The 23,709-nt window shown below is 41.8% G+C and overlaps 3 protein-coding genes across 10 annotated transcripts; 1 reads left to right on the top strand and 2 right to left on the bottom strand.

Moving 5' to 3' along the window:
- The first annotated feature begins 6,920 nt into the window (after positions 1-6,920).
- On the top strand, positions 6,921-11,434 carry LOC118317023 (acidic mammalian chitinase). Of its 2 annotated transcripts, none has more exons than XM_047330898.1 (11): positions 6,921-6,982; positions 7,956-8,019; positions 8,108-8,134; positions 8,249-8,453; positions 8,541-8,597; positions 8,692-8,839; positions 8,974-9,098; positions 9,202-9,313; positions 10,343-10,525; positions 10,619-10,735; positions 10,860-11,434. In XM_047330898.1, the coding sequence occupies exons 2-11, from the start codon at positions 7,995-7,997 to the stop codon at positions 11,169-11,171; spliced, it is 1,311 nt and encodes a 436-aa protein (XP_047186854.1). In that variant the 5' UTR covers positions 6,921-6,982; positions 7,956-7,994; the 3' UTR covers positions 11,172-11,434. The 2 variants fall into 2 exon arrangements, with proteins under 2 accessions (XP_047186854.1, XP_035501335.2); XM_035645442.2 differs by having other exon boundaries at positions 6,926-6,982; positions 7,969-8,019.
- A 231-nt stretch (positions 11,435-11,665) lies between these two features.
- pm20d1.2 (peptidase M20 domain containing 1, tandem duplicate 2) lies at positions 11,666-16,434 on the bottom strand. Of its 3 annotated transcripts, none has more exons than XM_035645410.2 (13): positions 16,153-16,434; positions 15,977-16,063; positions 14,532-14,767; positions 14,338-14,424; positions 14,109-14,242; positions 13,792-13,911; positions 13,344-13,419; positions 13,193-13,254; positions 13,034-13,112; positions 12,864-12,935; positions 12,617-12,782; positions 12,434-12,533; positions 11,666-12,064 (listed from the first exon to the last, which is right to left on the bottom strand). In XM_035645410.2, the coding sequence occupies exons 1-13, from the start codon at positions 16,373-16,375 to the stop codon at positions 11,935-11,937; spliced, it is 1,572 nt and encodes a 523-aa protein (XP_035501303.2). In that variant the 5' UTR covers positions 16,376-16,434; the 3' UTR covers positions 11,666-11,934. The 3 variants fall into 3 exon arrangements, with proteins under 3 accessions (XP_035501303.2, XP_035501304.2, XP_047186847.1); XM_035645411.2 differs by having other exon boundaries at positions 15,236-16,063; positions 16,153-16,214; XM_047330891.1 differs by lacking the exon at positions 16,153-16,434 and having other exon boundaries at positions 15,236-16,117.
- Positions 16,435-17,831: 1,397 nt separating this feature from the next.
- lemd1 (LEM domain containing 1) lies at positions 17,832-23,403 on the bottom strand. Of its 5 annotated transcripts, XR_007030448.1 has the most exons (9): positions 22,917-23,403; positions 20,948-20,993; positions 20,587-20,832; positions 20,443-20,507; positions 20,172-20,219; positions 19,917-20,072; positions 19,412-19,713; positions 18,736-18,806; positions 18,522-18,583 (listed from the first exon to the last, which is right to left on the bottom strand). XR_007030448.1 is itself a non-coding variant. In XM_035645429.2 (8 exons), exons 1-8 carry the CDS (start codon positions 23,136-23,138, stop codon positions 18,298-18,300), a joined length of 1,140 nt encoding a protein of 379 aa, XP_035501322.2. In that variant the 5' UTR covers positions 23,139-23,384; the 3' UTR covers positions 17,832-18,297. The 5 variants fall into 5 exon arrangements, 4 of the variants coding, with proteins under 4 accessions (XP_035501322.2, XP_047186855.1, XP_047186856.1 ...); XM_035645429.2 differs by lacking the exon at positions 19,412-19,713 and having other exon boundaries at positions 17,832-18,583; positions 22,917-23,384; XM_047330899.1 differs by lacking the exon at positions 19,412-19,713 and having other exon boundaries at positions 17,832-18,583; positions 20,587-20,763; positions 20,882-20,993; positions 22,917-23,371.
- Positions 23,404-23,709: the final 306 nt, after the last annotated feature.

The raw sequence follows: 23,709 nt of genomic DNA, 5'->3' as shown, positions 1-23,709 counted from the left end.
ACTCCCACTACCACAACCCCCACTACCACAACAACTCCCACGACCACAACAACTCCCACCACTACAACCACAACTCCCACTACCACAACAACTCCCACAACAACCCCCACCACCACAACAACTCCCACAACAACAACTACCACAACAACTCCCACGACCACAACTCCCACAACAACCACTTCTACCACAACAACTCCCACAACCACAACAACAACTCCCACGACCACAACCGCCACTACCACAACAACTCCCACAACCACTCCCACTACCACAACAACTCCCACAACAACCCCCACTACCACAACAACTCCCACAACAACTCCCACTACCACAACAACTCCCACAACAACCCCCACTACCACAACAACTCCCACAACAACTCCCACTACCACAACAACTCCCACAACAACCCCCACTACCACAACAACTCCCACAACAACCCCCACTACCACAACAACTCCCACAACAACTCCCACTACCACAACAACTCCCACAACAACCCCCACTACAACAACAACTCCCACAACAACTCCTACTACAACAACAACTCCCACAACAACTCCCACTACCACAACAACTCCCACAACAACCCCCACTACCATAACAACTCCCACAACAACTCCCACTACCACAACCCCAACTACCACAACAACTCCCACAACAACCCCCACTACCACAACAACTCCCACAACAACCCCCACTACCACAACAACTCCCACGACCCCAACAACTCCAACCACTACAACCACTATTCTCACCACCACAACAACTCCCACAACAACTCCCACCACCACAACAACTCCCACCACTACAACCACAACTCCCACTACCACAACAACTCCCACAACCACAACAACTCCCACCACTACTTCCACTACAACAACAACTCCCACAACAACAACTCCCACAACAACCACTTCTACCACAACAACTCCCACAACCACAACTCCCACAACAACCACTTCTACCACAACAACTCCCACGACCACAACCCCCACTACCACAACAACTCCCACAACAACTCCCACTACCACAACCCCCACTACCACAACCACTCCCACTACCACAACAACTCCCACAACAACCCCCACTACCACAACAACTCCCACAACAACTCCCACTACCACAACAACTCCCACCACTACAACCACAACTCCCACCACCACAACAACTCCCACCACCACATCCCCCACCACTACAACCACAATTCCCACCACGACAACACCCACCACCACAATTCCCACAACAACAACTCCCACGACCACAAATCCCACCTCCACAACAACTCCCACAACAACTCCCACTACTACAACCCCCACTACCACAACAACTCCCACAACAACTCCCACTACCACAACCACAACTCCCATCACCACAACAACTCCCACCACCACAACTCCCACTACCACAACAATTCCCACGACGACAACAACTCCCACTACTACAACCACAACTCCCACTACCACAACAATTCCCACGACCACATCCCCCACCACTACAACCACAATTCCCACCACTACAACCACAATTCCCACCACGACAACAACTCCCACTACTACAACAACTCCCACTACTACAACAACTCCCACTACTACAACCACAACTCCCACTACTACGACCACAACTCCCACTACCACAACAATTCCCATGACCATATCCTCCACCACTACAACCACAACTCCCAACACGACAACAACTCCCACTACTACAACAACTCCCACTACTACAACCACTATTCCCACATCCCCTGCTAACTCTGGTGGTGATAACTGTAAAGGATATAGCCAGGGGCTTTTCCCTAACCCCAATGACAGTACCTCTTTTTACAACTGTGATCATGGGATAGGGACCCTCCAATACTGCTCATCGGGATTGGTGTTCAAAACAGACTGTAAATGCTGTAGCTTTCCGTAAAGGGTTGCTAGTTATGTTTTGATTCTATATTATCAACGAAATAGGTTATTCACAACATATCATGAGAATTATTTCTTAAGATTCTTCCCTGTTGTTGTGAGGGAACGATACTAAATAATTATCATGGTTGCTCATCTTCTATGTCAATGGGGAAAATTTCACAATTTCTCCAAGCAAATTAATGGGTTAATACCATCATCATTTTAAGATGTATTTCCATGAACTCTTTTACCAATGAAATTTTCCCTCATCCTTGACTGTAAACATATAACATTATTTATTTGTATTTAATAATATCTAATGCAAACAAATTTTACTGCGTCTTTCAACTTTTTTTCCTATTGTTATCTTTTAATTGTACCTCCATCTAAACAAATTGTGCATTTATGTTCTCTTTTCTGCCATCATTTTAATCTGGCATGCTTTACTTAATTGTATCATAGTGCATACATATGTTACTTTGGGAATATTTAACCCTATTGCATTGATGTGTTCCTGTTGGTTTATATTTAGCCCTGAAATGAGTGGATTTGTCTTACTTGGTTTTACAGCTGTTGCATATACAGGAGCATGCATTTATATATATTTCTAAACTTGAATAAATATTACTAAATTCAACGATTACCACAAGTTTCTCCTTTTCGGTTTTGTTTAAGTTTGAATATTCAGTGTTGGTAGTTCTTTTCTTATGAGATAGAAGGACCAGTAAGACACCTACAATGGATTTCATTAAACTATCCCCATACTTCCACCTGTCTCTTTCCAATCTTTCCTTTTCATAGTTTTAGAATTTATTTGTCCCTGAGTGGAATAAAATTGCTATTTCCTACATTATTCAAGTGAATAGTATGTGGTTTTGGGGGCAGATATAAAGGGGGTTAGCTGCTTCACAAAGGTATGTGATCAGGAACAGCTGTATAGTCTCCACTGAATGTAGAGATACTGAATACTAAGCTATGATATACAGCAGAAAAGAGGGAAGAGACAGAAAAAATGCACAAACCCACACACAAAGATCGCACTTGTAAGCTGCCCATAACACCCTACTTGTAACCCAATCAATCAAGTTTTTTGAAACTCTTTAAACCTTCTTTAGGGTAAACTGAACTGAGATTGGGTTGTACAGGAATAAAGAGGTCTAAGGAGACAAAAACAAAATGTGGAATGTGTATGAAATTGATAATTGTACAGAAACATATCATAAAAAGCAGATGGAAGGGTTAGTTTTAATGAACTATGCATAAATAATTAAATCTGAAAAACGTTCACTTGATAAACACTGAGTACACTTAATTGAAGAAACAAAGGCTGGGAGGAATGGCTTCAATGTACTATACTAACTATACTCAGTGCTCTTTTCTGAAGATGGAACATGGGCTCATATATATGTGAACAGCTTTGATACAAGTGTAACAGGTACTTCAAATTGTGCTGTGCCTATGTCTGGCACAGCATTAAGGAATGTACATTGTGTTGGATGCTGCCCAACAAGATAGACAACTACACCCAAATACTTTTGTGCTGTTTTAGGTGATCTAAGGAGTTGATGCAATCTCATTGTGAGAGTTAATGGAGGTGCCTCTTTTAATCAGAGGGATAGACAACAAAGTGCACCGATGAACTGTTGCAAATGCATCATTTAGTTTCGACAAAATTGTGCACCTGTAATCATACCAGTTATGGTCTTTTTGACTGTGAATTAACCATAATGTACAAAATGAACATCTTGCTGTATTGAAGAAGACTTGAAACTAGAGATTGAACCATAAACTCCTCAGAATTTTTTTTGCTGACATTATAAATCAAGTGAAAAGTAGAGTAATTTAATCATAGACTTCTATAGAAACTGACTCAAACCAGTGGAGTCACCCTCAGCTAGTCATTCAAGAGAATACAGTTTTCAGGCACTTTCACATTAGCTTCACTTTTGGAATATGAGTCATTGTATGAACTGCTCTTTATGTGCTTGTTACCATGATGAATTAGGTTCACCTAGCATGCTTTTATCTAATTGTGAACAAAAGTACGTGAGTTACACCCTCCCCCTCTAACTGCATGCAGATTGGACGCACACCGCACCACCCAGTACAATGTGTCCTTTTAAGATTGTGATGCTTTGGCTCCCATCGCATATTCAAGACTACAGCAAACTGTAGTTGACCTAAAATTCCTGTTGGTTATTTGAGTTCATGAAGACAGGGAAAACGTCAAATAAGGTTGAGAGGATTTTACTTTTGGTAATATCGCCCAGCTCTTCTATCACAATGTATTTACTTTGTAAGGCTGCAGCTAACGATTATTTTTTGTCGATTAATCTAACGATAACTTTTTAATTGAGGAATCTATCGATTAATTTCTGTTTAGTCGATTAATCCTGTGGTTAACTTACCAATAATATATATATATGAATCAGATATATGGGTCAGAGTTAATGAAGATGGAACACAGCATTAATAAAAGATTACATTTTTGCCTAAAAAAAGACAACATTTAGAGTGAAATACTCCATGTAATAATGCAGATGAAGCACCAAAACAAACATCCATACACAATCCACAGCACAACATCTGAACATTATCTCTGCAAAATCATGCTGAAAAGGGAAGCAGACCAAAGTTACAGGCTTTATATCAGGGGTCTCAAACTCGCGACCCGCGGGCCAATTGCGGCCCGCAGGATGATATTTTGTGGCCCCCTACTTGACATCAAAGTTTAGTATTAGTGCGGCCCGCGCGTTGTTACCAAACCCACATTTTTGCTGAGTCAGTGTGCGTGCCGCGCTTGCCACACTTTTTTATCACTTATGGGCTACCATACATAGTCCGTTGTCTCGCGATAGCTTCCGCTGTTGTCAACAGTGGTTGTCAAGCTAACCAACTGTGAAGTACCTCATGGTGAGCAACTTTCGTAGAATTGAATGGCGCCGCCATCTTGTCCGGGCCACATCCGGTATCTAGGTTTTAATTAAAATCTATGGAAGTACCAGGGGAAGTATCAACGTTAGTCACTTGGTTGAACCGTGTTCCAAAACCTGCCGTGAAGAGAAAGGTTGGCGACGAGCACAGGCAATTTGTTGAATACTTGATGCGGCCCAGCCTGACCCAGACTTTACCTCCAGTGGCCCCCAGGTAAGTTGAGTTTGAGACCCCTGCTTCATATGGATATGGTCAGCTGTTCCATGTGAGGCTTCTCACTGTAAAACTCATTAACGGGAGTGAATTTATGCATCAAAACACACGTAAAACATAGTTCATGTTTGTTGCTGTTTGACACAATAGTTTGCAGCCTTTTCCTCCAGGGGAGATGTGCTTTCACTTTCTCCAGGGCTGAAGTGGCGTCTCGCTCCGACCGGGACTCACCCCGTTTTCTTCCTCAACAGCGGTAAATAAAACAGAGAAACTTCTCATTAGTCTCTAGACTCTTTGGCGTTTATCAACAGACAGACTGAAACTTGCAACACTGCTGCAACCAACTCAGTTTCACCGGAACTCGCCATGCTCACAGTCACTCGCCCCGTGGCCCTCTCTCTCTCTCTCTCCCCCGTTCTGCCACAAACACACGACGCACATACGCCACTCATATAACACAAGCTTTTTCGGATTTAGTTTCATTTTCTGCATACCCAGGAATGAGAGTTGCCATCACTCGGGATGATGTTCGGTACCTCACTGTGCCTACGTGACACATTTTCATAAGTAGTTACAGTAGCAAACAACTCTGATGTGGTACTGTGTTTGCTCGACTGGGCGTCACTACTTTCGCTGACTTGTCCCTACACTCGTCATCTACCTGCCGGTGGCACTTTTTCAAGCGCTAAAACAGGTCGGTGGTGTTGCCATTGGATTTAGTGACTAAAATGCTTTGCACAATACCATCTTTTGTTGCACATCTGTCGGCTCGCACCCGAAATACTCCCGTACCACTGATTTACGACTTTTCTTCGGAACTTAATTGTCAAACGTTGTTTCTGTCTCCACGGAGGCCGCTCCGCTTATGCAAGGGCAACTTCTGATTGGTGAGAATGACTAGTACGTGCGCAGCACATCATTACTGATACATGACGTATCCTAAATCGCAGCCTTTGCGATTCATAAATCGCAATTTCGATTTGTAAACGATTAATCGTTCAGCCCTAATCAACCGTGACCAAATGAGATTGCGAATACAAGTGGCTGAAATGACCTTTCTCCGTGGGGTGGCTGCGATCAGCCTTAGAGATAGAATGAGGAGTTAGGACATCCGGAGGGAGCTCGGAGTAGAGTCGCTCCTCCTTCATGTCTAAACGGGACAGTTGAGAGAGTTCAGGCATCTTGTCAGGATGCCTCCTTGGCACCTTCGCTCAACTGGAACACCCCGCTTGGCAAACTGGCTCAGCGATCAGAACTCAGATATGTGGAAGAAAATGTAATGGAAATTTAGCATAGCTTTAGTTCAGACAGGCCATGAAGTAAAGGAATCTAATGAACACACAAGCAGAACCTGTTTGGGAAATGTTCCCAGAGATGTGAGCCAGCTAAGAACTTTGTTATTATGTGTTATGTACTTCTTGTTTTTTTCCCTTTTCCATTAAGGCTAAGTGGGTCACAAGTTGGGTGTGAATCAGGTCACCTGCTGTATGAAGAAGAACACACTGATTCAATTCAATTTTATTTGTATAGCGCCAAATCACGACATACATTGTCTCAAGGCACCTTACATAGTGAGGTCGAGACCTCACAATATTACCCAACAGTTCCGACGATGAGCAGCACTTGGTGACTGTGGAGGAGAATAAAACTCCCTTTTAACAGGAAGAAATCTCTAACAGAACGATGATGGATGGCATCGCTATGTTTATATGTAAGACACCACAGACTAATTAAGGTCTTGATGTTTCCAGGTCTGAACAGGTTATTTAAATTACATAACTAACTTTAAAAATGTTTTAGCTTATGTCACAAAAACCTCAATTGTCCCCATCCAATAATATGCCACGCCTCCCTCAGAACACTACTATAAGACCCCTTTGAAAACGCATCCTCAGTCACAGCAGAGAGAGACTGTCGTTGCATCCATCTCTAACATACTTGTAAGTATTGAACTTACCCTAATATCATTATATTTTTATTTTGTATTATTATTTTAGAAAATCTTCAGTAATTTCATCAAGCTGAAAACAATGACACATTTTGTGGGGTGCTTTGAACTAACAGGGAGCTGCATGCTTTTCCTATTTTAATTTTCATGTTGATCTCATGTTTTATTGTCAGACAAAAGCAAAGGCAAAGCACTAAAATACTTCCTAAGGATCTTCCTTATCATTTTTGTGTGCATAGGAATTTAGTGGCATATAGACAAGATGCATTTCCCTGCCTTATTTTTCTGCGTTACGGCCATAATATAAAAGAGGAACATTAGGGGCATATTTCTTTATCTAAAATTGGTCTGGTGGTAGGTAAGTTAATTTATTAAACCATGCAATAGCCTCTGATAGACAAAAGAACACAAGACTACAGTTTTGAAATCAAATAAGACGAGCCAGAACTAAACCTGAGCATCAGTGTGAATTTTTGAGGCTCAGAGCAGTTTTAAGGGCAAAAAGTATAAATTTATGAACGATTCTAACCACTGAAAGATGATTATAAACAAGACATATATAACTATAAAGAAATAAATATAAATAAACAAGACAATAACCTTCAGCAGCAATTATAAAAAAGATCAGATTATTGTTTGTTTTTCTGCTCGTCATAAAAAAACTAAAAATGCAATTGAAAGTAAATATGCAGTAGATACCCAGTCCATCAAGGATTAATGACAGATCAGTGAGTTGATTCTCCTGCACTGCATGGCATTCTTTAATGACAGCAAACTGACTGTAAACTATAAATTATCATGCTTTCAAAAATATATTTTTGTTTGAATTGTCTGTTTCGTTGTTTTGTGGGAACTGAACACAAATTTGAATGTAGCAGCAAATTAATAATTGTGAAATGATTTGTGCCCAGATAATTCTTATTATTGTTTGCATGTTTTTCTATTTGATCATTTATTTTATATAGATTTTCTTTCCAGTTGTTTCTTCTCTCGGCACATCAAACATGGGCAAGCTAATTCTCACTGCAGGTAAAGAACTTTATGAACTTACAGAATTAATCTTTACAAAAGCTGCGTTTTAACTGGATACTTACTTGAGTATTTCACTTTTCACAAGGTCTCTGTTTACTCATGACCAGCATGGGTGAGTTTATATCCTGAATTCACAAAAAATCTTAAATGAAACCCCCAGATTATTAGTGTTTTCAAACACTGAACTTTTACACAAATTAACTCACTGATGTTTTACGTGTTTCAGCTTCTTCCTACAAACTGGTGTGTTACTACACCAGCTGGTCCAATTATAGGACCGGGGAAGGGAAGTTGACGCCTTCAGATGTTGATCCATTCCAGTGTACCCATCTGATCTTCGCCTTTGCTTCCATTAATTATGACAATGAGCTGATTCCCGGTGACCAAAGAGACATAGAAAGCTACAAAACATTCAATGGACTGAAAGATAGGTCGGTGCTTAACTCTTTAAATATTCTGGAAGTTGTCTTGTATTTTGAAGTATTGAATAATTATAACTTTAATTCTCTTTCATATAGAAATCCAGATCTCAAAACTCTTTTGGCAGTTGGTGGCCAGACATTCTGCAAATCACAGTATGTTGTGCGTTACGTGAATACAACCAAACCAAAGACCATCTCATTTAATATGCGGCGTGAGTCATTCAGTGCCTTTTGTTTGAATTTCCAGATTCAGGAGCATGGCATCAACAAAAGCCAAGAGAGATAGGTTCATCAAGTCTTCTATCCAACTACTGAGGAATTATGGTTTTGATGGGATAAACTTGGATTGGCAATTCCCTACAAATTCAAGGAGAAAATTCACATGGCTGTGCAAGGTCAGATCTATAATTTCTCCTCTGAGACAAATATCGTCAGAAATACTTGGATATTGTTATGATGATTTATCATTTTTATTATATTGTTTGACATTTAAACAAGCCAGACTGACCCATGCCTGTATATTGTACAGGAACTGCTAAGGGCCTTCAGTAAGGAGGCAGAGGAAACTGGCAGTCCCAGATTACTGGTCACTTCCGCAGTGTCTGCTTCCAAAGGAATCATCGATGAGAGTTACGAAATGGCCAAGATTGCCAAGTAAAAAACATTTTTTATTCTCCTCTGTTATTTTTCATTCCAATGATTAACTGTCGTCATGCGTTGATAAACTTGATCACAATTGCATCTTTTTTTCTTTTAGCTACCTGGATTTCTTGAATGTGATGACATATAATTTTCATGGCTTTTGGGACAGTGTCACGGGACATCACAGCCCTTTAGACCAGAGAACCGCCGACGATCAATTAAATACTGTGAGTATAATTGTTGTCTTATCATTGAATATATTGAGATAAACCTGATGATCAAGAGAGTATTCCAGGAAAACACGTCAAACTCGAATATAGCTGGATTTATCGGTTGGTGGATAAAAATTTGCTGATTTGAGCCTTTTGGTGACGTATCAGTATCAGCATTTGTTTCTCGATATGATAACTTTTATTGTACAGAATAAAAAATGCAGAAATAAATATGAATTTTCTTGGTCAAGTTATACATGTTTGCTTGTATTTGAGTTTCTTTTTAAAATTTAATTTAGAGTTATTCATAGTTAAGCTGTAAAATATAAAACCTAAATCCCATTTCTTTGTGGTGAGGGTTTCAGAATGTTTATATATATATATATATATATATATCTCAGTCAATATATCGCAATCAAAAATCTTTTACTCCCCAATATCTTAATTAGCCCCCAAAAGTTTGTACAGGCTCTAGTTTCATGTATCAGTTTTCCGATTGTTATCAATAACTTTTAAATATCATATCATTTGCAGACAAACACATTTTTAGCACGAGATAAACAACACTACACTACTCACAGCAGCATTGATATCAAGGAATTATATTTGGCGGCATGAATAATATTATTAACTCCCTGGTATGCTCTGCTCTGCCAGTGGGAGCAGTTCTTTTCAGTGAAACACAAATCATACTATTTTTAAGTTGCATATTATATGTATACTGTAAATAGTGTTTACAGTTAGGCTGTGAGTAAACACAACCCAAGAATACCCACCCCGTCTCCTTCGGATCTCAACGCTCGTGTTCAAGGGGCTCGGAGGGGGGTCTCGCCCGGGGTGTAATTCAATGTAGAACCGCCACTGTGCAAAATACACATCTTTGCGTTGACTTTATATACAATTGGTGTAAAAAACACCATTAGGGCCCTTCACGTTATAAACCTTTGTTTTACATCAGGCCCCAATATGGTATTCTTTTTTTTTTTTTAAATAGAAGTTGTTTCTCACATTAAATACAGCTGTAATGTTTTATCCACATTTTAGGCCTTTGCAATGAAGTACTGGCAAGACCAGGGGGTTCCTGCTGAAAAGCTGATTTTGGGACTTGCTGCATTTGGGCGAACCTTTACCCTGTCAACTACATCCAGTGGGGTTGGAGCTCCAATCAGTAATGTTGGTAAAGCAGGCCCTTACACCATGGAGGCAGGATCATTGTCCTATTATGAGGTGACGCTAAAATCTCCAATCTTTTTTTTATTGTGTATGATGTGTGCTGTTTTTGATTATGCCAACATGCTGGATTTTAACTCTTCTTTTCAGGTTTGTCTTGCTCTTGAAGGAAAACAAATTGAGTGGATTACAGACCAGAAAGTTCCATATGGCGTTGCAGGAGATCAGTGGATTGGATTTGACAACAAAGAAAGCATTGATGCCAAGGTAGGAAAATGTTTGCATTGAAACAATTGGTTTGTATTGTTTTTTAGAAAATGACATAAAAATCAGTTTAGCAGTTACCATGTTATCGTGAATTATGCTGATTTTTTCTTTATTCCTTATTCAGGTCAAGCACGTAAAAGACAATAACCTTGGAGGAGTCTTTGTCTGGTCTCTAGACCACGATGATTTTAATGGTAATTTCTGTAAACAGGGAAAATACCCCCTTGTCAGCCACCTGCGTAGTATTCTGGTGCCCGGAACGTCTGCCGACTTCTGCAAAGGAAAGAATGATGGGAATTATCCCATCCCAAATGACCCTTACTCTTTTTACCAATGTTCCAACGGAGTTTCCTATACCCAGAAGTGTCAGGGTACCTTAGTCTACAATCCTTCGTGCGACTGCTGTAACTGGCCACAAGTGGGTGTGCATCCTTAATCTTACTATGTATGCGGGCTAATATATATTCATTAACACAAAGGTCGAAATATACTTTGCATTATACATTGTGTGGGTTTTTCACTTTACTTCACCATTTAGAAATATTATCTCTGATGTGAAGGTCTTGTTATGAAAAGAAGTCTAGCTGTTACCTACTTGGAGGCATTTAGTGCAGCATAAATTACGGGGAAATGGTGACGTCATTATTGACATTATTATTATTGACAAGCATGAAATTAAAATCACTCATTTAAAAAAATGCCTGTGTCCAGCTTGTTTGTGAATTCATGGCACCTTTACAAGTCATATTGGTTTTCACGAGTCAGTCTGTGAGCAATTTTTAGAAGAAACTACTGTGTGATTTATTGTCAATTGAGCATTTCCACAGTAAGTAGCATATTTTTGTATCGTCTGTCATGACCAGCCAAAAGTATTTGTGATGAGTAAATTATGCCATTATAATTCTAAACATATCACAAAGCAGCAACATATATTTGTCCAATGATTATTTTATTGCATCTACTGTATTGTTCACAAAAGATTGAAATAAGTCAGTTATTCACAGTGAAGCTAAAATTACAGGCCACTGGTAAATTTTACCCCTTGGATCTACAATGCAGAATTGCATCATTTAGTTTTTTGAAATTCTGTGACAAAGGATTAAGTCAGTCAGTTGAGTGCTATTGAAATTATTGTGACTTACAACAACACCAGCCTCTGGATTGCATTTGTTTGACTGGTTAGCGATGCTGTCGGTTCCTCAGAGTTCATGGACAGAGCTGTGAGGCTCAGGCAGCTTCTGAATGTCACAGTTTTGGATCAGACTGAAGTAAAACATTACGTACTCCTCGTAGTTCTTTTTGGAAATCCTTTCATTTATGCCATGGATTCTAAGAAACAGAAAAATATAGTTTTTCATACTAGTGCATTTCCTTCATGATATACAAAGAAGAGGAAAATACCTTTCCTACACTCAGTTTCCTGCTAATCCTCTTGCAGGAAAATGGCTGAGGGGTGAACGGGGCAAGCAGCTGGTTTTAACACATAAAACTCTTCTTACTGTATTAGTCTGAACATTACAAGTATGTCACATGTTCCAGGACAAGTTAACGTGACCAACTGCAGAAAGCTTTTTTTGTTCAAGTACTTGCTTCATACTTTTCCAGTTATTAAATTGCACAAGAGGTTTATTATAATGGCTGCTGCACGTTTTGCTGAGACCCCTTTAATATTCAGTGTTAGACAAACTAGATTCTTACCTCTGAGTGTCACCTGGTGTAAGCCAGACAGGCAGGAAGCGATAAATATCCTTGGTCAGGTCTTTAAAGTGTTGACTGTCTGTGTTCGCAATACAAATACCTGCAAATTCAAACATACCAAAAAAACCTAAGGAAGACCCAAGTAAACCAATTTTCATCCAATTAAATCTATCAGGACTCTACCTGGAGCGACTGTAACTGTTGGAAACACGTCCAGCACAGTTTTCTTAATGATCTGGAAGCCAAAGGACTTTTCATCAGAAGAGCTGACAGGCGGAGCTTCAAACCCACTTATGAGCTCTATCTTCACTCGCTGGTCCCCCACTGTGGAATGGATTTGGTCCAGTACCTGGACGAGACAGCACATATTTAAATCAACTCAGAATATTCATGGTGACTCAAAAGAGAAGAATCACATATCTGACTCTACCTCTTGTAATGACTGAGCCGGGTGGATTCGCAAATTCACATGAGCTTCAGCGTGGGAAGGGAGGACGTTGTCCTACAGGGATGGGGAGGGTGTTAGGATTCTTCAAAGGCAAGCAGAATTGTTTGCCACCTAAATTCCTGTGAATAACCTTCTCATTTAAAATCAATAACCTTAACTCCCGCATTAAACATGGTGACTGCTGTGGTTGTCCTTACGAGACCATTAGTTTCTGGTTTTCTTTCCAGTAACCTGGAATACAAAACGTACTAATTAGATTTATTACAAAGGTCTGAAGAAAACATGCTGGAGGAATTTTAGGGTGTAATTACCTGCCGAGGACTGGAGAGAACAGCCACAAATTCGACATTATGAACTTCAATGGAAGCCCGAACTAAAGTCAAAAGAATGATTAAAAACAGGAAACACTGTTAAACAGTACAAGTTGTGATGAGTAATGGACTCGTAGTTGGTTCTCCTTACCTTATGGGCCAAGTGTTCAAAGGTTTCGCGTTCAGGACCATAACCAAATAATCTCGGCATAGGGTTCTCCTCTAGTCTGAGGAAACAGCCCGGCAGAAAGGAATAATGGTGCACACAACGATCGTGAAGCAAATTTTGCCACGCCATGAGATTACATGCAAAGTCAATGCAAAGAGTAGATGTGAATTTCGTGTCACTCATGCAAAGGCGGAAATTTGCTTCACTTGCTCCAGTTGAAATATCTCAACTTGTGCAAATAGTCAGTTGACGTGAAAGTCAATTACCGTTGACATTCTCCTGAAGTCACTGACAACCGCGTCCGAAACAGAACGGTCGAACATTCGCAGGTTATGTTTACTTGTGTTCCTCGCGCGACTACACATAAGTGATCTTGAACACGGAGACTGACCAGAATAGGCCCATTGTACATTTGTTACGTTATTCCCACCTTTTCACTGCTGCAGCCAAGATCCCAATGCAGGTCTCCCTGGGAGGCATTGAGGCGTGACCAGGGGCCGTAGACACACGCAGCTTTACATGGGCCATGCCCTTTTCAGTTAACCCAATTCTGTAAAAGATGAACAGAATGACACACGCACGCACGCACGGACGGACGGAATGCCGCTCAGTCGTTTATGTAATTTCATAGAAATGCAATTTGATGTTTATAAGTTTTTTTGCGAAGTCAAGCTTGAACCTTTTTCCTGAGCAACATCTGCAAAGTTGTTGAGTTGTTAGCAATGTCAGGGTATAGCAAGTTCTTACAGGGCAGCAGGTCCTTCGAGACCAACGATGATTCCATCCGCGATAGCCAAGCCCTCGTCTAGCACGAAGGACAGCTGCACGCCACGCTGTTTCAGCACACGCACCATGTTCAGTGCCCCCTTCAAACCGCCGACCTGGAAAAAAAAACATAAAAGGACATTGAAATATAGCATTTTCAATGCTATTGAAGTTCACAATTTCACTAGGGTTGTATGAATGATGTTAGTACTTCTTCATCATGACCAAGACCGATGTAAAATCCTCTGCGCGGAGCGTAGCCTTTTCCTAGCAAGTATTCCAACGCCTCAAGTATTCCCTGAAAGAAATGAAGCATATCACTTTATCCTCGCTGGCATGTGACAGGTAAGTTAACATGTACATGTATTCCATGTAATAGCAAGGTCACACAAAGTAATGTCCCACCATTACAGAGCTCTTGTTGTCTATGGTGCCTCTACCATAGATGAAGCCATCTATCTCCTTGGCAGAAAACGGCGGTGCCTCCCAGTCGTCCGACTCCGATGCGGGTACCACATCGATGTGGGCCAGCAGCAGGTATGGCACAAGGTCAGGTTGTGATCCTTCCACCCGAAACAGGTGGCTGTAGTTGGCCACTAACTCATGATGAACCAAGCTCGAAGAGAAAATTTTTGGGAAGGCTGACACGTGGAAGAAGGGAACAAGCTTTTAAGTGGTGACACATTAACGTCAGTTGAGTAACACCCGCTGAGGCTCTGGTGTAGCTCTACTGTCCGTGAAAAATAACCCTGAAGAGGCTATTAGCACCTTATAATCAATCAACTGACAAGTCAATTCACAGAAATTTAACTCTATTGTCTGTTTTTCAAAGAATGAAGGATTTTCAGATTTTCTTAATCTTATCCGGGTTACCCTGAGGGTCAAAACATAACGATGTTTGCATAAAACATGAAAGAACATTTCACAAAACACAATGTGAATTTGTTTTCTTTACATATATTCCACATCTCAAGGTATTTATAGAGCCGATCACACTCACAATGTCACAACCCCCACCCCGCGCTGTTTTCCTTTCACATCTACTCACAGCGAAGAAAAAATCTTGAATCCCCGGATGTTTGATGTGAACTTTAACTGAAGCGACTTACCTGTATTGCATTTCACTCCCGCCATCAGATAGATGTACACAGGTACCTAATGATTTACTGCTGCCTTCAAATGGGATCGTGTTTTTCCGTGGTCAAGAAGGTTTTCTGAAAAAACTTCTGAAGATGGACTACAAAAACCTCAGCGGCTCCATCAGCATGTGTGACGTCAGATGTTATGATTAATATGCAACAGTAACTTACATGATGACGTCTCTTCTGGGTCATATTCATACTCTTCTACTTCTACTTCTGACTGAATCGTTTACGTTCGTACATGGCACGTCACGTTAAATATGAATTGTCGGGCGTCTATAGCTCCTTTCCTTTCTCATAGGAAAGCTCCAGTGTGCCCTATATTCTAAGGGAGATAGGAAAGGAAGCATTGAAGTGCCTTTTCCTAAACTCTTATTGAATCCGAACAGCTTGTATCACGGCCTCAGATGAAATACTTCCTGGTCACTTAAAGAATTACGAAACTTCCTCAGCAAATTTGACATTTCGGGAACACATGTTTTTTTTGGGGGGGGGGGGCACAGTACATGTATGGGCCACCAAGGAGGTAACTCCGGCCGTGTAGCTATTCATTGATCTGCTGACACCTGTGGCGCCATTTTGATTTTAGATGCTGCTCGAACTGTTCGATAATAAACCACGTGCAGTGTGTGTGTGTGTGTGTGTGTGTGTGTGTGCGCGCGCGCACGTTCGACTGACAGGTGCCACGCGGTCTCGTGCGGCTCGTACCTCTGCGGAGGAACGTGTGGAAGTGACGCAGCGCGGTGGTGTTGCTCTGCTCGCGGGAGAAGGACACGGTGGGGATCCGCACCGCCTCTGGACGGAGAGAGAGACACACAGACGGTGGACGGACGCTCCTGCTCATCCACACCGACGCTGGGTCGCCGGCGACCCGCTGTCTTTACCTTTGAAACGCGCCAGCCGCCGCTCGCGCTGCTCCCGGTCCGCGACGAGCGACGTGTTCCGCGTCCGCTCCCACCGCGCGCCTCGCAGTCCGCCGCCGTCTGCGTCCAGCGACAGCGTCTTGATGGACGCCGCGGCGAGCAGCAGCGCGATGGTGACGAGCAGACTCCCGCAGATGATCTTTACAAACTTGACGACCCTCCACTTCGGCCCCGACCCTGTCATCGTGTCTGCTGCCCGAGCGACGGCGGAACTCGCTCACCGCGCCAGTTACTCACAGAGCCCCCTGCTGGTCCGAGCCGGAGCTGCACCCATACACACTCACACACACTCACACACACACACACACACACACACACACATATATATATATATGTGTGTGTGTAAAGATGTGTATATATATATATGTGTGTGTATATATATGTGTGTATATATATATGTGTATATATATGTGTGTATATATACACATATATATACATATACACACACATATATATATATATATATACACATACATATATACACATATATACATGTATATGTATATATATATATATGTGTATATATATATATATATACATATATATATATATATATATGTATATATATATATATGTGTGTATATATATAATAATAATAAACTTCACTTACAGAGCACTTTTCATTGCTAAAATCAATCTCAGTGCTACGGGGTAAAAACAAGATTGAAAATAAATAAATATTTTAAAAAAAAATAGTTTTAAAAAGAAAAAAACTTTGGTAGAAGAAAAAGCACAACATTTAGGCGCATGCTTGTTTAAAAAGAAAGGGTTTTCTTAAAAGTATTCTTAAAATATATATTTATATACAGAACAGTCTGTCAAAATGAATAATCTGTAATGAATAATAATACATTTTATTTATGGGAGGCCTTTCAGGACACCTTTCATGTACAGATAATTGAAAGATAAAACCAGACCCACTTCAGCAGAAACTGACCAAACATAAATACACAACAGACTAATAGAAGAACAAGTCAATACTAAAACATTTCTAAAATATGTCATTGAAGTTATTTTAACTTTTTTCAGTCCTTCAACAGTGCCACCGCATACACAGCTTAATATAAATTATCATTAGTTCGAACAAAATCCATCACTGTTTGATTATGCATTCATTTTAAAAGCATTTATTTTAACACTATTCACATTTAACTTATTACTTTTTCAGTTATAAACTTCTCTTACCATTGATTACTGGATTCTGGATGTTGATGCAATACAATATTGCGTTCCTTACGGATAAAGTTATTTGACTATTGAATTAAAAATAATGACATGTAGTAACTAGAATGGCACTCATGTGAAATTACTTAACCAATAACACATTCACTCCCAACTTCGTGTATCTGCTCGAGACATAAACTTCAGCGTTTTATACCAACACAAAATGTGTCAACTAGAAAGGCTACAGCTTTCACAAATACCACCCATATATAAATCTGCTAGGTTCAGCTACATATCAGCCCACTAAATGTCTGATTCTTTAAATCCACATTCTTCACTGCAAAATGTCCTATGTTAAAGTTTTTTTTTAACGCCCCTTAATGCTCATCTGCACTAATGTTTTCTTCTCCGGCCGAGGTCCGATCATTTTTCGTGTAATCCTCCCTAAAATAATAAACCCAACGAACAGACACAGGTGAAGATGTCACCTCCTGGGTGGAGGGAAGAAATTGATTTAATTCTTTTTCGCTTTAGAATCATGCAGTTGCACACAAAAAAGTACGACGCAAGAAATCCTTTATTGAAGTAAGATTCAAATATTTAAAAAAACTAACTATGCACATCGAAGACAAACCTTGACACTGATTCCTTGAAAAGACATCAGGTTACACAAATAGCACCTTTCTCATTATTTTATACATTTGTCAAAATATCCAGCTCTTTGTAGCATCTCTATGTCCACGTGGTTGTTTTAACGATAGCGATACGTCTCTGAGCAAAACATAAATATTGTCAAACTAGACTTGGAGGTTTGCATCCATACAGACAAACAGTAAATACGTGTTTAAGTTAATGTGCTCTCTGAAGACAACCCAGGACAGAGTCATCGACAAAAATGCTTTTTTTTTGTCAATTCAAGGTAGACAGTTAAAAAAAGTAAAATCACTCATGATCAGAAGGCGTGTCGTGTGCCCCCTCACTGTCTGACCCCTGGTTCGGACCGTCGAGTAACGCCACCAACGGACTGATTGAGTTTTCATCAACACAAACAAAAATGAGGTAGAGGAGGCACGTCACGATGAGGAAGACCACAATCTGTATGTGGAGGGGAACAAGGCGACGCTCCACCTCTCGGCGCTCCAGGCTCGTGGGACTGACAGGAGTGTCGGGGTACAGGTACTGAACAGGCCTCCCCGCTGCCCCCCTGATGGGCCTGCGGCGAGTGGCGCTGAGAGTGTTGAAAGAAAAAAAGTTAATCCGAATCACAGAACTCCTACCATGCGCCTCTAATGTGCACGTCCACGTGTCGCCCAGCAGCCGTTCAATCCCTGTGCATTTCTTGCACTTTGGTGAAATCTACTTAAGCGTAAGGACACTTACTAGATCCCTGTGGGTGTGGTCTCAGCCGGAAGCAAGTCCTTGAAAGTATCTTTCGCAGGCTTTTCGGGGAGCTGCAAAGTAAAAGGAAAGCGGAAATGATTCACAAAAGCAAAAAATGTCCCAGACGTCAGTGTCCCAGACGTCAGTGTCCCAGACAGACAGACAGACAGACAGACAGACAGACAACTCTCTCTCTCTCTCTCTCTCTCTCTCTCTCTCTCTCTCTCTCTCACTCTCACTCTCACTCACTCACTCTCACACACACACACACACACACAAAATAGTGAGCAACCGTTACAGTTTATGCTTTTCCAGTTTAGGTTACACGTGATGAAAGTGGCATATGAAAGGAGTTACACCACACAGTGTGTCCTAGTAGGAAATACACCCCCACCCCCATCAAGTCATGTGGATTAACATGAGCAAAGGTAAAAGCCAGCAAGAAGATGCATGTGCCTTGGTTCCCCACTCAGGAGGGGACGTCTTGGGGGTGTAGTACAAGGACCGGTTCTTCACGGTGCCGTTGTGCACAACTGGCATGTCCAGCTGAGGAGAGCAGACGGTTATGGATCAGGATACAGTGGATTTCTGAAGTCGGAAAGTTTGCTCCCGTCTGCAGTGAACCACCAACCGAGTGTCTGTCAAAGTGCGTCTGAACGACGTGAGCACTACTGACCCTGTTGGACTGTGACCAATGTTCCTGCACATTGCTCCCATTGAACTCGCTCCCAGTGTTTGAACTAGCAGAGAGCGACCTCCGACTCTCCATCTGCTGGAATGAGTGAGTGAGAACGCAAATTACTGATCACTGATATAAAAAAAGAAAGATTTACTCTCTTTTTGACAGCGTCATTTTATAAAGACGAACTTAAAGCTAAAAAACGAACTTCCCTCCTCAACCATTAGAGCGATGCTGAAGGCCCGAGAGGAAAATGATGAGCAACCATTTGCCTTAAACGACTGTGATCCAGCTTCAACCTGCAAGGATTAGCATTATTATCATGTTGACAGTGACACACACACGTGGCCGTCGCCCAAGCTCTGCACCAGTGCCCATCACTGTTACACAAACAATATCCTGTAAGTGGCATGAGAATGAGGCACGATTAAGTTACACAGCCTTCGAAAAGGAATGCAGAGAATTTAAAATACACAAGAGACGTGTAATAAGACCAGCCTACCGCTGATCCTAATCCCGAGCGTTGATCTACAGAGGATGCTCTGCTAATTCCTACAGGAATCTGTGGGCCGCGAGGCCGACTCCGCTCTGATGACTTCAACGCATTCCCTGAATTCCACTTGGGACCAGCCGCCCTGTTTCTAGGAGCACGAGCCTGCTAGAAAAGGCCGACCAAGGCAAACACAGAAATAAGAATCAGCTTCCCCTGAAAATCTGGTTTGACAGAAACAATCAAACAAGCGCCCGCGGTATTTACCAGTCGTGATGACGGTACAAAGCACTGTGGGTAAGAAAAACCACCGCTCTGAAAACACAACACAGAAACACAAAAACTCTAAAATGCAAAATATCCATTTTACAGTAACAACAAGTAGCCACCAGGTGGCACTGTAAGGTAGACTGCTGTAGAGCAAGTGGTGCTTTACTAAAGATCTGGTTATTACGAAAAGTTTGCTCCCAAAATTCAGGCAATTCAAGAGATGAATCATGTAACCAACAGTATCAAGACCTTCCGACAGCTCTCTCACCTGGCGGCTCTCGTCCTGGGCCTGGTCCGACCGTTCAACCGGTTCCTGTTCTTCTTCTTCAGCACCTGGCCAAGTCACAGAATGGTGATACCCGACACAAAATGTACACACACCAACAAAAAAAAAATCTTTTTCAGGTTATACCTGACTCTGCATCATCATCATCATCATCATCATCATCATCATCGTCGTCGTCTTCCCCCTTCTTTTCTTCCTCTTCTTCACTGTCTGAGTACAGTATCTCTGCTCCGTTTAGTTGGTCACGTCCGTCAGGCTGAAGCAGTTTGCAGAGCTTCTTCTCGTACAAGGCCCTGGTGGAGGCTAACAGCAGTTTGTAGTTATCAGTGGTTTTTTGGAGGAGGGGGGAACACGGCAGCGGGACTCCTATTTCTATGATTTAAAAAAAACAATTTCAAAACAGTGCTGAGAGCAGACTCACAGACTACGGGTCCAGCCTTGAACCCGTGTTGGAGCAGCGCGGCCTTGAGGTCATCATCGGTCATACCGCTCAGGTCGGGCATCGCTGCGTCCTCTGGACTCCCCCCCTTGTCCTGAAACAAAATGTGCCCGATTTTACTGAATGCTGTTCGAGACACGACAAATAAAGCTGCAGCTTCGCACGCCAGCACATTCGGGCTGTGGAACACGGCGCAGGGAACAACGGCTGGAGGCCGGCAGCTCACAGCGGTTTTCAACCTTCATCTGATGTTGAGATGCTTTCACGTGTACCTCGACCTCCAAGTCAGTTTCAATGTCACATCAATCCCCCCGGCTTCCTGTCACTTTACATAACAATGGATCCCACGTTGTAGTTGGTTTATAGATTTTACAAAGGTCCCATTTGAAAAAGACTATTCTTCATGGATTCAGCAGGTAGGGTGACCCCCCCCCCAAGTCGCCCACTGAGTCCTTGTAAATGTGCCATGCCGCAGTCATGTTTCATTTTCTGTCACACCGGCAGAGATGTCGAAAGCACGCCCAAGTTCTCCCTACGTCTGAGGACCCCGTGGATTCAAGTGTTCTATGTGAGCGCTGACCAACACGAGATGAGCTTCAAAACTGAGGCTGATTTTGCAGCAATTTCTGCATTTTTCTATGTGACTCAACAGGCCAGTTGTTCTGTGAACAAGCAGACTTCCTGCTCCCACTGAGCGGCGTGCTCCCCCTTGCTCACATAAATGAGTGTGACAGGTGTGGCGAGCATGTGCACACGAGTGCGACGGCTGCCGACCGCTTCTCAAGCGTCTCGTGTAAATCTATACCGACTATACAGCCGGTGCCTTAGTGGTCAAGGGCCCTCCAGTGTGCTGAGGACTGGTTGGTATCTGTGACCCAGATCTCCCCCTCCTCCCCTCCCCCCCTCCACAGCCGCTGACCTTCCACGGCGTTTGAATCAGTTGAAGCTAATCATTATATGCACAACAGCCTCTAATCGTCAGGAGGTTTTCGATTTGCTCAGATACACTGTTGATATTAATGCTGCGTTCCATTAAAACTCGGAGCTCGGAAGTCGGGGGGTTGTGGTTCCATTATAAACTCAGAACTTGGAATTAAAGACCTCCGAGTCGATATTTTGGGTGCGGTCAAATTTGCTTATAGGTTTCCTAGATCCTGGAATGACCCGGAAGTATTTCCTCAGCACCATGATAAGAGCTGTTCAGATTCCCTAAATGCTTAGGAAGGGTGCTTCAATGCTTCCTGTCCTATCTCCTTTAGCGTTGGGTACACTGGAGCTTCCAGGTACACCGGCCGTCGCATAATGACGTGGTTTAGTGTCAGTGGAGTCGGATTCTCTTTTACTAAGTCCTCTGATTCTCCTTCACACCTTTCCTTGACCTCATGACGTTTTCCACTGAGGTCAAGGAACAGTAGAGAGGAGCTCAGAACTCCGAGGTTTAGTTGAACGCAGCATTATTCTACCTGCAAACATTACTGCAAAGGCAGAGAGGGAGAAGTAAATATACTCATTTACTTGATTATTATAATGTAAAGCTACTTAATACTTCTTATCCAGTTATGTGCATTGAAAAGGTTTGGTTAGAAAAAGGTTTTTGGGGGAAAAAAGGTTGATTAAAATGAATCAGTGGCTCCGAACCCGTTTGTGGCCCCAACTCAAAAAGGTTGTGGGCCCCTGGTCACATTCCAGATGAGTTTGAGCTGTTTGCATTGTCTCTCTAAGCATTTCAAATTATTTAATGTTTGTAGCTTCAAATCATCCAATATTTCAACACCCGTTGATCCTCCCACCGCCTCTCAGATTCATCTTTCGACCCTTTGCAGGGACACGATCCCTGAGTTCTTACAAGTAAGATGTTTAATGCTTCGCCTTATGTTTAGATCTCTGTACCACTGAGTTCGCTCAGTCGACTAAGACTATTTCTGACACGACAGAGGCGACAGCTGAATGTCAAGATCCATCTGCACGAACCGAACCTGAAGCTGAAGCTTCATTCTGACAGTTGATCTCAACTCACAGCTTCATCGTCCCGCTCCTCCTCCTCCTCCTCCTCCTCCTCGTCGTCGTCGTCGTCGCTGGAGAACTCTGCCGCGTGTTTCCGAGCCACGTGTCTCCGGTACAACTCCACGTAGACCTCCTTGCGGCTCTTGGCGGGAGGCAGCTTCACATTGTGGGCGACCAAGTCCGACCTGAGCCTGGACTTGGAGAGGAGAGCGGGGTCCTGCACAGACGCCGGCATGTCACGGGGCAGAGACCGAGCAGCTCGACGTCTGCTCTCTGAACCACTGAACCACAGCTGCGACCAACGACTTGATTGACAGCGAGTCGCTTCACAGACACGCGCGAGTAACAGAGCAACACACGTGTTCAGCTCGAAGCGTCCCCCGTTGAAGCCATCGTCGTCGTCATTATTATGATTATTATGATTATTATTATGATGATTGTGATTATTATAATGATTATAATTACCATTATTATTATTATTATCATTATACTTATACTTATTATTATTATCATTATTATTATTATAGTTTTTATTATTATTATTATCATCATCATCATCATCGTCATCATCATTATTATTAATATAATTGTTAATATCATTATCATCATTATAATTATTTTCATTATAATAATAATGATTATAATAATTATCATTATAATAATAATAATTATTGTTGTTTTTATTATTATTATTATTAATAATAATAATATTATTACTATTATTATCACCGTTATAATTATTATTATTGTTGTTGTTTTAATTATTATTATTATTACTACTATTATTATTATTGTTGTTCTTATTA

Source organism: Scophthalmus maximus, chromosome 3 (genome assembly GCF_022379125.1).
Source record: "Scophthalmus maximus strain ysfricsl-2021 chromosome 3, ASM2237912v1, whole genome shotgun sequence".
Lineage (NCBI taxonomy): Eukaryota > Metazoa > Chordata > Actinopteri > Pleuronectiformes > Scophthalmidae > Scophthalmus > Scophthalmus maximus.
The sequence above is the reverse complement of the archived record's forward strand: the minus strand, read 5'-3'. Positions and strand labels throughout refer to the sequence as shown.